Source organism: Pogoniulus pusillus, chromosome 13, assembly GCF_015220805.1.
Source record: "Pogoniulus pusillus isolate bPogPus1 chromosome 13, bPogPus1.pri, whole genome shotgun sequence".
NCBI lineage: Eukaryota > Metazoa > Chordata > Aves > Piciformes > Lybiidae > Pogoniulus > Pogoniulus pusillus.
In genome coordinates, this window is record NC_087276.1 from 9,869,999 (window position 1) to 9,884,118 (window position 14,120).

General features: G+C 53.1%; 1 protein-coding gene across 1 annotated transcript; it reads right to left on the minus strand.

Annotated features, from left to right (window-relative positions):
• Positions 1-1,841: 1,841 nt before the first annotated feature.
• TBCCD1 (TBCC domain containing 1) lies at positions 1,842-13,958 on the minus strand. Its single transcript, XM_064152925.1, has 7 exons — positions 13,526-13,958; positions 13,292-13,441; positions 9,874-10,240; positions 8,288-8,474; positions 7,390-7,887; positions 3,562-3,725; positions 1,842-2,351 (listed from the first exon to the last, which is right to left on the minus strand). Exons 1-6 carry the CDS (start codon positions 13,877-13,879, stop codon positions 3,596-3,598), a joined length of 1,686 nt encoding a protein of 561 aa, XP_064008995.1. The 5' UTR covers positions 13,880-13,958; the 3' UTR covers positions 1,842-2,351; positions 3,562-3,595.
• Positions 13,959-14,120: the final 162 nt, after the last annotated feature.

A 14,120-nucleotide genomic window follows, 5' to 3' on the forward strand; every position in this document is an offset into this window, starting at 1 on the left:
GCATCCTCGGCAGCTCTGAAAGGCCCAACCCCATCTGTGAGGAGCAGACCCAGCACTGAGCCCGCAGCATCTCCAGGCAGCCAAGGATGCAGCTAGGAAAGGGTCAACACATGCCAAGGGAAGACACCACAGGCTTTGTGAAGAACAGGCTCTGAGGGGAGGTTTTGCTTCAAAAGCTCCCAAAGGACACATCTGGGCAGCAAGGAGGCTACAGGTTCTATAGTACACCTTCAGCTTGAGCTTTGGTCAGTCACAGAATGGGCTGGGTTGGAAGGCACCATAAAGATCACCCCGTTCCAAATCCCTTGCCATGGGTAGGGAAACCTCCCACTAGGTCACATTGCTCAAGGCCTAATCCAACCTGGCCTTCAGCACTTCCAGGCAGGGGGCATCCAGAGCTTCCCTGAGCAACCTGTGCCAGTGTCTTACCACCCTTGCTGTAAAGAATTTTTTCCTCACCTCCAGTCTCAATCTCCCCTCTTCCATCTCAACACTATTGCTCCTTGCCCTGTCGCTCCCAGCCCTTGTGAAGTCTCTCCCCAGCTCCCCTGTAGCCCCTTCACCAACTAGAAGGCTGTTTTAAGGTCTCCTTGGAGCCTTCTCTTCTCCAGGCTGAACAGTCCCAATTCCCTCAGCCACCTGCTGCTGCAAGATGGTGCTCCAAATGATGCCCCAACACAGAGGAGAAGTCTGGCCACACACCCCTGAAGTGAGTGACTTCACACATCAAACAACCCCAGGATTGTCTGGGTTGGAAAAGACCTCTGAGATCAAGTCAGCCATCAGTCTAAGAGCACCATGGGTGTTCAAGTAGTAAAGAACAACACCCAAATTTCTGCTGGCATCACAAACCAACCCCACACCCTCACGGCACCATCTGAGGTCTTTATTTTAGCCACACTCTGGCCCAGCGAGCAGGCAGGATGAGGACTGCAGCTTGTGTGGACCCAACCCCCACCCCAGCCAATGCACAATGAAAAAAACCACCCCTGCAGCAGCCAGGGGCTTAGTGAGACAAAGGCAGAGGAGTTTGGCACAGCAGTGCCTGGAACACACAGGCTCCATTTCAAATCTGCCAGGACAAGCAGGCTTGCAACAGCAGCTCTGCTAAATGCACTCAGGTAGGACAGCCTGAGGCAGACACATCCAGCAGCACCCCAAGGCAAGGTGTCTTCAGTCATCTGCTGTTGTTGCTGACAGCTTCTGCTGGTAGAAAGTTGTGAGGTCATTTACTGCAAGGTTGGGTTTGTTTTTGTAATTCAAACACTCAGTGATGGGGATCAGAGTCCAAACACAGCCCAGGTCCTATCAAAAGGCATCCTAGTAGTTTCAGAGGACATCTCCAACCTCCACTGTGATCACTCTGGAAACACAGAAGCACAGAATCGTTTGGCTTGGAAAAGCTCTCTCAGATCCTTCAGTCCAACCAGCAAGCCAACACCACTATGGCCACTAAACCATGGCTCCAGGTGCCAAGGCCACATGGTTCTAGAGCATCTCCAAGCATGGGGATTCCCTGACAGCCTGCTCCAAACCCTGACCACTCTTGCAGCAAACACATTTTTCCTCATCTCCAACATACCCCTCCTCTGGCACAATTTCAAGCCAGTTCCTCTCCTCCTATAACCTGAGACTACAGGGAGAAAAGATCAACCTCCACCTCACTGCAATCTCCTTTCAGGGAGCTGTGAGGTCTGCCCTCAGCCTCCTCTTCTCCAGGCTGAACACTCCTAGCTCCCTCAGCTGCTCCTCCCCAGCCCTGTTCTCCAGACCCTTCCCCACTGCCCTTACAGCTGTTGTGTCCCTCTGACATGCCCCTCTCCCTAGGACAGGTGTCAGGCTTAGGTGACAGCTTTGGTTTATTGACATTTGCCAAAACACTGCAAACACCTGAGAAATTTCACTCCATAAATCCCCCACTGTTGAAGTGCCATATTCAGATAAAAACACATCCATTGTCTTTTTAGTCACTAAAAACAAAACATCAAACCTTTCCTTCCCACAGCTATAAAAAGCAGGGAGCTGGCTCCTACCATCACGCAGCAGCGGCAGCCAGGGTCTTGTGTGCAGCTCTGCACCAGGAACAGCTCCTTTGCTGGACACCTGCACACCCTGCCAGCCTCCCCACTGCAGCAAGCACACTGCATCCTCCTCTAGTGACATCCACCTCATCAGCAGAGGAGTTACAGCACACTCCTGGGAAAACAGCAGTGCTTGGACATCCTAAACCAGAGTCCAACCCACACCCAGGCTGGGCAGCAGGTCCACACCGAAAGCTGTGCTCAGACAGGAAGGCTGTGAAGGCTTCAGGAGAGTTGTTTTCCAGGGTACTGCTATCTGTCCCCAGAGCTCTGTAACAAGATAAGAGGAGCACATTTTACTGGCAAAGAAAGCACATTCCAATGACTAAAGAAATCCAAAACCACTTTCACAGAATCACAGAAAAGTAGGGGTTGGAAGGGACCTCCAAAGATCATCAGGTGCAACCCCCCTTGCAAGGCAGGGTCACCTAGAGAATGTCACACAGGAATACACACAGGTGGATTGGGAGTGTCTCCAAAGATGGAGACTCCACCACCAACCTAGGCAGCCTGCTCCAGGGCTCTGTCACCCTTTAATTAAAGAACTTCCTCCTTATGTTCAGATGGAACTTCTGCTGTTCAAGTTTGTGCTCCTTATCCCTTGTCCTGTCACTGGGCACCACTGAAAAGAGCCTGGTCCCATCCTCCTAACAGCCACCCTTGAAGTATATTGATCAGTATTGATGACATCCCCCTCAGGCTGCTCTTCTCCAGGCTAAACAGCCCCAATTCTCCCAGCCTTTCCCCATCAGAGATGTTCCAGACCCCTCAGCATGTCTGTGGCCCTTTGCTGTACTCTCCACAACCAAGTCCCTCTCCTTGAACCAGGGAGCCCAGGACTGGACACAATACTCCACATGTCGCCTCAGGGGGGCAGAACAGAGAGCACCTCCCTCGACTTGCTGGCCATAATCCTCTTGCTGCACCCCATGATGCCCTTGGCCTTCTTGGCCACAAGGGCACATTGCTGGCTTATGGTCACCCTGTTGTTCACCACAAAGCAAATGCTTCCAATGGTTTGAAACATGCAATGGCAGAAGACTATGGTGAGGGCTTGTTTCTGGCTCCTAAACCACTCCTGCATGGCAAGAGAAAGTCTACAAAGCAGGAATTATTTGAAGCTGCACTCCCTTCTGCTAGGCACACAGGGTAGTACAGACCTTCACAAGCACAGCCACTGGGGAAGAGCAGCTGCTTGGAGGAGTTTGGACATCAGAATGTGTACAACACATCTGAGTGCCCCACCAAACCAAACACACCATCTGCAAAGAAGCAGGGAAGGGTTGAACCCACAAGGAACAGATTCAAACTGCACAGAGCTTTTGACCAAAAACCAAGAACTAAACCCAAATGCAAAGCTCTTGGGAGAACCTCCACTGAACAGCCTCCTACTTCTGCTTCTGCCCAGGCTGAACACACACAAAGATGAGACAATTCCTCTGGTTGGACAAGAAGCAAGAGGATCAGGCTCTCTACTCACCCTTGCTTTCCTCTGGCTGCACAGGAACACAATGCTAGCCTGCTGCCTGCTTGGAGCCCACTGCAGGAGGGACGAGGCTGTCCAGCTGCAGTCGGTTCCCTGTCTGCACCAGCCACTCATAAAATTTGTTCTCCACCAGCATCTGGAACTGCTTCCTCTGATCCCTGAAACCAAGAGCAGAGCAGCAGGGTAGCAGGCAAAGATCACCTTTATTTCTAGTGTTGTACTTCTCACCTCCATGGCCAAACTCAACTCCAGCTACATGAGCTAAGGGCTGGGCTGAGCTCCTCAGCTCAGGAGGACGTTTTGACCAAGTGACTCTTGACTATCATGAACCCCAAAGGCAGAATCTGGTGAAGCTAGACAAGCCCTGCAAACCTACCCCATCCCCCCAGCACAGCCACCCTGCTCCACAGGTCTGCAGAGATCAACAACCTGTCTCAAAAGGGTGGAAGAGATCAGTAAGCAGGGTTACAGCACTAAAGGCACAAAGTTCTGTTCTAACAGCATCTGGCAGAGAGAGGATGAAGAGCAGAAGAATTCACTCTGAACAGCAGACAACTAACAGCCATTACTGCTACATCACTTCTGGGGTGTCTCTCCAACTCTGGCACCAATCAGATGTTCAAAAGTAGCACAGGCTCACGGCAGTGCTTCTCCAGAAGAGTATCCCAGTCACCCCATGCCAGCTCAACTCTGGAATCTCTTAGGCCAAAGGCATAACAGGTGCTGAGTAGCTCCTGATGGAGTTTTTTTGCTCCTTTGAGCTTACACAATTCCTTTCTGAATTCAAGTGAAGTAGGAATACTTTCAATATCCTGCAGAGATTTTATGTGGTTCTGCTTTGAACCTGAGTTCAAACTTCATAGAATCACAGAATGGCTCAGGTTGGAAGGGAACTCAGAGATCATCTGCTCCAACCTCCCCTCCATGCCCAGGGACACCTCTGAGCTAGACTCAGCTGCTCAGGTCCTCATCTAACCTGCTCTTGAACGCCCCCAGGGCAGAGACATCCACAGCCTCCCTGGGTAGCCTGTTCCAGAGTCTCACTACCCTCACGCTGAAGAACTCCTTCTTCAGCTCCAGTCTAACCCTACTCTGCCTCAGCTCCAAACCATTCCCCTTTGGCCTGTCTCTAGACATCCTCAGCAAAAGTCCCTCTGCAGCCTTCCTGTAGGATCCCTTCAGCTATTGGCAGGCAGTTCTAAGGTCCCCCTGAAGCCTTTTCCTCTCCAGGCTGCACACCCCCAGCTCCCTCAGGCTGTGCTCACAGCAGAGCTGCTCCAGCCCTTGGATCATCTCTGTGCCCTCCTCTGGCCTCTCTCCAGCAGCTCTGTGTCCTTCTTGTGCTGGGGACATCAGAGCTGGAGGCAGAATTGGAGGTGAGGTCTCAGCAGAGCAGAGCCAAGGGGCAGAATCCCCTCTCTTGCCCTGCTGCCCAAACTCCTCTGGTTGCAGCCTGGCACACAGCTGCCTGCTGGGCTGCAGAAGGGCACTGCTGGCTCCTGGGGAGCTTCTCAGCAACTAACACCCCCATGTCTCTTTCTTCAGAACTGCCCTCAATCCACCCCGTGCCCAGCTTGGATTCATGCCTCAGATTGGCCTGACCCAGCTGCAGGGCCTGCACTGTGACTCGTTGAACTTCATGCAGTTGGCACTGGCCTACTTCTCCAGCCTGTCAAGATGTGCTGATGCCAGCCTGTCCTGGGCAAAGCAGCAAACCAGCCCTGTCCATTTCTGTGCCACACCTCCAGAGGCTCAGTGTACCCAAACCATTTTTTTTTGCCTTTCAAGCTCAAGGCTCCTCTTTGTACCATCACTTCCACTGGTGTCATTCCCCAAAAAGCAGGGTTCTAGGACAGACACCAACCTCAATTCCTCCTTGGTGACTGTGAGCACAAAGGCAGACACTTCTTTCTTCCCTTCCAGTTTTATCTTCTCCAAGTGCTTTTTATATCCCTTGATCTGCTGCTGCCCCTGAAAGCCTCTCTGTCTGATAGGCTGGGAACTGAATAAACAGGATTTTATGCTTTGGCAAGTTGCTCCTCAAGCTGTCTCCCTGCTCCTGTCTTACTGGGGTTTTACTCTCAGCCTGGCAGGATTTACATTCTTTTTTTGCCCCACTTTCCTCATTCAGACAACATCAACTTCTTGAAAGATGTTTGCTTATTTCTAACATTCTCTTTCACATCCTCATTCAAGCATGGCAGCTTTTTTTCTTTCTACATGTCTGATATCCTGTTTGCTCTAAGCTTGCCAGTTGTCTCCTTGCTTGTATCCCTGTCTGCAGGAGGCAGGCAGGTTTTACCCTGTCAGCTGCCCAGATTCTTTGCAGCAAGCTGCTAAACTCAGCACAGCTTTCCCCCTTTTATGAAATAAGGCACTTCAGCAGTGAGCTCTTGCCCCCTGTGACTGCTGCAGGGGATGGTGAGCCTAAGCATATTCATCTCTACTACCTCACATGCCTTCCACGGGAAGATTTTTGACAGGCCAAACACCTTCACAGAACTCTGGGCTGAGAAGCAGTAGCCTTGAGAGGATAATGGCTGGAGGGGGACGCCTGATAAGCACAAGGGATGACTCCAGCACAAAGGTTGAAGCTGCAGGGCTCCTCTCTGCTACCTTTGAAGACTCAAGGCTGAGAGTTGAGGTCTGTACACCTCTGCTACCACTACAGGGTCACTATTGCTCATCCATCCTCCACGTGTAGCAAAATCCTACTACCCCAGAACCCCTTCTCTCTCCCAATTTGGAGCTCTTTCAAACTGCAGGCTGCTCCAAGCTCAGTACAGAGGCATCCTGACTTCAGAAACAAAGGATGGAAGTCAAGGGAGCTCCTCCAAAATAACTGCTCAGCTGGACAAGAACTCCTCAGCCTGGCATTGATGGTTTGACCAAAGAGTTTTTGATGCTCTCTTCCCTATAGGATAAAGCCCCTCAAGATCACTGCTTACCAGCACCCAGTGACACACCAGTTACAAGCCAGTCACTGAGCCCAGAACACTGTCTGTGTAAAGCTTTGGGTGGAAGCGACCACCAAATGGCTGCAGACCATTAATTAGTGGAGTTCTTGTGCAGGGTACACAGCTAGAGCTCTCCCACAGCAGCATGAGGCACTGGAAGTAGGAGACACCTCTGCTGTGAGGGCAGGCTGAGGGATCTGGGCTTGTTCAGCCTGAAGGACAGAAAACTTTGAGGGGACCTAAGAACTGCCTGTCAATAGCTGAAAGGAACCTGCAAGAAGGCTGCAGAGGGACTTTTGCTGAGGGTGTCTAGAGACAGGCCAAGGGCCAACGGTTTGTAGCTGAGGCAGAGCAAGGTTAGACTGGAGGAAGAAGTTCTTCAGTGTGAGGGTGGTGAGACTGGAACAGGTTGTCCAGGGAGACTGTGGCTGCCTCCTCCGTGGAGGTGTTCAAGGTGCTCGACAGCCTGCAGTAGTTGAGAGGTGTCCCTGGGCATGGTGGGGAGGTTGGAGCAGAGGATCTCTGAGGTTCTTTCTAACCTGATCCACTCAATGATTCTAGGAGAACCCAAGGCGAGATCAACTGCAAAGCCTTAGTGGCAGGGTGGATCGCTCAGCTCAGCCCTCAGCAGTCCCTAGGCAGTGTCCTTTCCCTTAAGTCTCCCCAGCTAGGAAACTGCCCTCCTGACAAAGCAGCTCCTTCAGAGGCAGGACGGGGAGCACTGCTGTTCTCCCTGCAGCACCAAAGACCCCCAGGATGGCCTGCAGATCGTGGCTCATGCACACCCCCCCGTGAGTCAAGCAGCATGGAATGACTCCTCTGCCTGCACGCAGCTCAGGGGCTGCCGCGGGAGGGCAGCACTCACTTGGTCAGACCTGCCTCCTTCACAGTCTTCTGCCAGATCTGCACCTTCCGCTCTCGCTGACTCAGTGCCTTCTGGTAGGCCGGCGGGAGGCCACCTGGCGTCTCTGTGGTGTCTCCTTCCATCTCGAATGGAATCACGAAGGTGTAGAAGTCGGAGGGAGGCATGAGGCTGAAGACACTCCTGTCCCCACTCTCCCTGCACACCAGCATGGGGTCATCCCAGTGGTTGGGCAGAGTGGCCAAGCCCACCTGAGCCATGTGGTCCTCCAGCGTGGGATAATGGGTGTGGAAAGGGGCAAAGCTTACTGTTTGGTTGCCCGGGAGAATGAGAGGCTGGGTAGGGGTGAGAAGGTGAAAAGTACACCCAGTGGTGGAAGAAAGGATCAAACGGTGGCAAATGACAATGACCCTGACGGTGTCACAGCTGTGGACGTGGACAGATGCCTGCACAGGGCCAAGGACGAAGGTGCTACTGCGGCACTTCTCAATGGTGACAGACCTGCAAAGGAACCACAGAGCCAGTTGGGCAGGAAGGCACCTCCAAAGGGCAGCCTCCAAAGACCTATCCCCCCACAGTCAGCAGGGACATCCTCCACTAAATCAGGTTGCCCATCGCCCTGTCCAGCCTCACCCCAAGGATCAGGTCTCAACCACATCCCTGGGCAACCTGTTCCAGTGCTCCACCACCCTCATGGTGCAGAACTTGTTCCTAATGTCCAACCTAAATCTGCTCTTCTCTCGTTTCAAACCACTGCTCCTCATCTGAGAGGGCAAGGACACCATGAGCAGAAGGAGCAAAAGCAGGACTTGGTCACTGCTTCAGCCTCTCTAACAGGAACTCAGCAGTGGCTCAGCCTGCCAAGCACCACCCAGCTGTGTCCCAGAGAACAAAGACTCACCGGAGGGGAGAGAGGAGATAAACAAAGGACTCATTGCAGCGATGAATTCTCACATGAGCACCCACCAGGGTGTCTGAGCTCTTGGCCAGGGTCTGCTTGTACACCTGACTCATGATCACCATGGAGGATTCCTCAGGCACCCCACGAGTACTGCAAGCAATCTTTGCTCTCCTGGTTGTTCCTTCAACTGCAAAATAAAGTTCACCAGTGGAAAGGCAACCAACCAACCACTAACAGACAAAAAAAGCACAGAAAGGCTCCCTGTGATGATTCCTACAGAGACACACACACGATGCTTTACTGCCCCCAACACTCCCACAAGGAAATCATCAGCCCCGAACTTCAAGGGCACATCAAACTGTATCACTTCATCCACCAATGCCTACCAGGGAGGTCAGCAGCACACAGCAGCCACAAGCCTCAGAAGTTTTTGAAAGATCAACTTTTGATCCTTCAAGTTTCCAAAAGATCAAAACCGCTTCAAGGTTCTGCCGGCGGCAGCCATGAACCTCCCACAAGCTGCAGACAGCCCTGGCCTAGGCTTCTCCATTGCCAGAACACAAGATTCAGCTCGGCAGGAAGATCCTAAGGACAGGTTTGATGTGGAAAGCAGGAACTGTGTCTGAAGGTAGCCAAATGCTCCCTCTAGAGTACAACCCTTGAGCAACCTCCCTGTGCCATCCAAAGCACTGTCACTGAGGGCTGCACAGAGGAAAACAGCATTCATCAGAACCTGGGGAAGGTGCCTTGGCTCCCCTGCCATGGTCCTGCAGGCAAGGAGCTCTGATTCAAGAGGAGGAAACCCAGAGCACTTCTCAGCTTTCTCACAAACACATCACCTGATCCACACTCTCTTGTGCCCAGCTCTACTGGATCATTGAGGGCAGCAATCCTGATCTGACCCTGCATGGCCTTTGCAGTGAACTCTTTCCTATCTGCTCACAAAACTGATCCACAGACCAGACAAACACATACAGATGGCATGGAGCACTCTCCTGTCCTCCAGACCTGCCTCTCAGCTGTCGCTTTCCCCACCTCCACTGACAGAGGGCAAGCCCCCGAGGGCACTGCCAGATCCCTACTCAGCAGAAGTTGTGAGACTAGAAGTTATTTTATAGAATCATAGAATTGCTTTGGTTGGAAGAGTCCTCTAAAGATCATCCAGCCCAACCTTCAACCCAGTACCACCATGGCCATTAAACCATGTCCCCAGGTGCCATGGCCACATCATTCTGGACTATCTCTAAGCATGGAGACTCCACCACCTCCCTGGGGAGCCTGTGCCAAGCCCTGACCTCTCTTGCAGCAAAGACATTTTTCCTCATCTCCAACCTAACCCTCCCCTGGCACATTCTCAGGCCATTTCCTTTTGTTCTATCACCTGAGACCAGGGAGAAGAGACCAACTCCCACCTCACTGCAACCTCCTTTCAAGGAGCTGTGAAGCGCAATGAGGTCTCTCCTCAGCCTCCTCTTCTCCAGACTGAGCAATCCCAGATCCCTCAGCTGCACTTCACCAGCCCTGCTCTCCAGCCCTCCTTTCATGGAGCAGTGGCATCTAAAGGGAAAGACAAGGCCTGCAGTTACCTTGCTGTGCCCAGGCCAGTTTCTTCCCCGCCCTGAGGCAGGCACTCATTCCAAAGGGGTTTGTGATCAGGCAGGAGCGCAGCCAGCTCTCCAGCTTGGCCAAGGAGAAGGCTCTGGAGAGCTTGGAGTAGCCGTTGGGCTCCTGGCAGGGCTGCCAGAGAGCCAGCTCGTGCAGGGGACGGACTGTCCTGGACTTGCTCACAGTCCCTTCAATCAGAAAGCTGAGGGCACAGACGGCTTCGTAGGACACCAGGCTGCTGTGGGTGGAATGGGAGGAGGCAGTGAGCTGCTCTGGCTCCAGCAGCAGTTCCAACATATCCAAGAGGTGGCTCTGAACAAAGGCAAGGTGCTCTTGATCATTCCAGTTCTTGGCAGGCAGAAAAGAAACACAGAAGAAGGAGGCGAGTTAGAATGATTGAATGGCTCAGGTTGGAAAGGACCTCAGAGATCATCTACTCCAAACTCCCCACCATGCCCAGGGACACCTCTCAATCAGCCCAGGCTGCTCAAGGCCTCATCCTGCCTGGCCCTGAACACCTCCCAGCAGGAGGCAGCCACAGTTTGTCTGGACAGCCTGTTCCAGTCTTAGCACCCTCACACTGAAGAACTGCTTCTGCACACCCAGTCTAACCCTGCCCTGCCTCAGCTCCAAACCATTCCCCCTTGGCCTGTCTCTAGGCACCCTCAGCAAAGTCCCTCTGCAGCCTTCCTGCAGGATCCCTTCAGCTATTGGCAGAAAGCTCTAAGGTTCCCCTGGAGCCTTTTCCTATCCAGGCTGAACAAGCCCAGCTCCCTCAGCCTATGCACATAGCAGACTTGGATCATCTTTGCAGCTCTTCTTTATCCACCCCAACATCAGCTGGAGAGCCAACAACGCAGGGCATAAGCGATCCAGGAGATTCCTGGAATGCATTGATGCTCCAAGCAAGAAAAGAACCAAGGAGGAGAGCTGACATAATAAGCCTTTGTTTTCACCAACAGGAAGGGGCTGGTATGTTCTCAGAGAGCTTCATGGACATTCTACAACACATCCTTGCTTCTACTCATTTGGAAAGAGGGGAAAGCAGCTCCAGACTCCTGCTTTGCCCTGCCCTGCTTGCTCCTTGTGCTACTCTGCTCTTCACAAACACAGACAACAACCTCCACCCAAAAGAGTTAAAAAAAAAAAAAGAGAACAAACATTTTATTCTAACTCCAAGTACCAAATATTTCATTCTAGAAAGCAGAAACAGACTCTGCTGCAACCCTTCCCACACAAATTCAGCCAGCTGCTGCTGCTGGCAATCGCAGGTAGGAAACAAATCAATAACTGACAGTCAAGGTCTCACTATTGGAAAACTTCTGCATCTGCTGCAGACCTTCAAACATGATTCAGTGTCGCTTTCCAAGGCACTGCAGGGGAAACAGCAGAGGGTCATTTCTTCACAGAGAGCAGGGCAATAAATCAAATGACCTCTAAAAGAATCACGAGTTCAGATTCTAAAGCACTCTAGACACACACCACCCAAAAATAAGCGGATGGCAGGAATTATAGCAGGCCTCAGTAAGGACAACCTCTGCTGTGCACTGTAGAACAAGCCACACACAGCTGTGACCACACATTCTCCTCACCACCAGCAAGGCCTGGAGCACAAACCCTATGAGAGGCTGAGGGAGCTGGGGGAGTGCAGCCTGGAGAAGAGGAGGCTCAGGGGTGACCTCATTGCTCTCTACAACTACCTGAAGGGAGGCTGTAGCCAGGTGGAGTTGGGCTCTTCTGCCAGGCAACCAGCAATAGAACAAGGGGACACAGTCTCAAGTTGTGCCAGTGGAGGTCTAGGCTGGATGTGAGGAGAAAGTTGTTGGCAGAGAGAGTGATTGGCATTGGAATGGGCTGCCCAGGGAGGTGGTGGAGTCATCATCCCTGGAGGTGTTGAAGCAAAGCCTGGATGAGGCACTTAGTGCCATGGTCTGGTTGACTGGAAAGGGCTGGGTGCTAGGTTGGAGTGGATGATCTTGGCAGTCTCTTCCAACCTGGTTGATTCTGTGATTCTATGGGCTGGAGCCAGAAGGGCTCAACAAGCAGCTGTGAGCATCCCTGTCCAGCAGCTGGATCACAGAGATCCACTGGCACTGGACAAGCCTCCCTGCCCCATTTCCAAAAGGGATACTGTCACATCAGGCGTTGCTGATGGTGGGAGAAACTCACCCGCCACAGAGACAAATAACAGCAGAGGAGGCAGACCCAGCCCTGCTGGGATTAAAACCTCTGGGGATCACAGAATGATCTGACTCAGAAGGGACCTTAAAGACCATCCAGTTCTAAACCCCCTGCCACGGGCAGGGACACCTCCCACTAGACCATGCTGCTCAAGGCCTCATCCATCCTGGCCTTCAACACATCCAGAGAGGGGGCATCCACAACCTCCCTGGGCAACCTGTTTTGGTGTCTCACCACCCTTGATGCTAACAATTTCTTCCTGATCTCCAGTCTCAATCTGCCCTCTTCCAGCTCAAAGCCATTGCCCTTCATTCTGTCACTACAAGGCCTTGTCAAGTCCCTGCCCAACTTTCTTGCAGTCCCCCATTAGGTACTGGAAGGGCAGAATGGAAGGGTACTGGGAGGGGTACAGTGGTAGCCAAAACACACATTCTTCCTACCCATAAAACATCAGCTCTCAAACAACACCAGCACTTCATGGCCACTCAACTCACAGCCCTGGATGAGTTTCTCCTGTTCCTTTTCTCATGTGTCCAGTCTTTCAGTGTAAAGTGACTTCCTATTTTTCATTATTTCAGCTTGCTCATCCCAAGCTACATTTCACCAGCCCATACAGCTCCCAGCATCCCAGCCTTGACAGAAATCCAGAGGTCTGTAGCCAATCTTCCCAATGATGTCACCAACCCCTAACTCACTCTTAAACACAGAGCTGCCCACAAGCTGGACCCCCTATATCCAACTTACTTCTTTTTAACTACCTGAGAGTATTTTAAAAGGAAACATCAGCAGCACCTCCCTGTGGTCGATCTACAGCTGACCAAGCAATCCTCCTCTCTGAAATATAAATGCATGCAAGGGGACATCCTAATAATCTATGGTGGATCACAGGAAAGCAGTCTCCCATCATAGGAAAAGCTTCCCAGTGGAGTAATAGAAAAGGCCAACAGGCAGTTGTTTCTGAGAGAATGTTGGTCTCAGGCTCAAGGAAATTCCCATGGACAACTTTTGCTGGTAAAGCTGCAGAGGATGCCCCGGGCTTACAGAATCAGAGCATCCCAGAAGGAGAGGGCTTGGAAGAGGCTCTTAAAGAGTCCAGCCCTCTAGCTTAGACTTTACTGCAGAGAGGGTTAGATCGTTGTGGGAACGAAGCAGTCACTTTTGTCTCCCCCTCAAGGCAAACTTTCGCACTTTCCCACAGGACCCTACAGCCACAAATACCTTGTTGTCGCTGGCCGATTTCCCAGACAGGCTGGGAGACTTGGTCCTGGGGCTGGGCCATTCCTCTCCGACCAGAGACCGCCGCAGAGAAACCTTGTTCACCTGCTGGATGTACAGGAAGAGCAGGAACTGCAGAGTATCTACGGACAGCTTGCCAAGAGGAGAGGAAAGGAAGGCGTTAGGCCGCGCTGGGCTCTCCCCACGCCTGCCCGCCGCGGGGTGCGGGGCTCCTACCTTGCTCCGCTCCCGCTCCAGATCGTCGGCGCTGACGCAGCCCGCCTCGGTCTCGGCCCACTCGAGGCGGCGCGGTGGATCCCGCCGCAGGAGACTCTGGAAGAGCTCGAAGTAGAGCCAAGCCAGGTCGCGGCCCAGCTGCAGCTTCCCGCAGGCGATGTGCCGCCAGCGGGGCCACGACAGTCGCGGGAAGCAACCCTCGGCCGCTCGCAGCCGAGTGTAGACCGCCATCTTCCGCAGGTAGTGGGGACCGAGGCGGGCGGGCGGCGGGGCGGGCAGCACGCCCACCAGGAACGGCTCTGTCCTCACCCAGAGCCGCACCGGAGCCGCCGCCGCCGCCGCCGCCGCCTCCATGGCGACCGTTGCCACAGATCGCTTCCGGTGGTGACGGAGGCGCTGTGCAGAGCGGCGCTCGCCCGGGCCATCGCCAGCCGTGGAGGACTCGCCGAGGAGCCGCTTTCGATTGGCTGATGGAGCCAGCGTGGAGGCGGGCAGAAACGGCTCACTCTCTGATTGGCTACCGCCGGGCCAATTCCCGCCGCCGCACGGCGATAGGGCAGGGCTGCTGTGACGGCCTGAGCCGCGATTGGGCCGT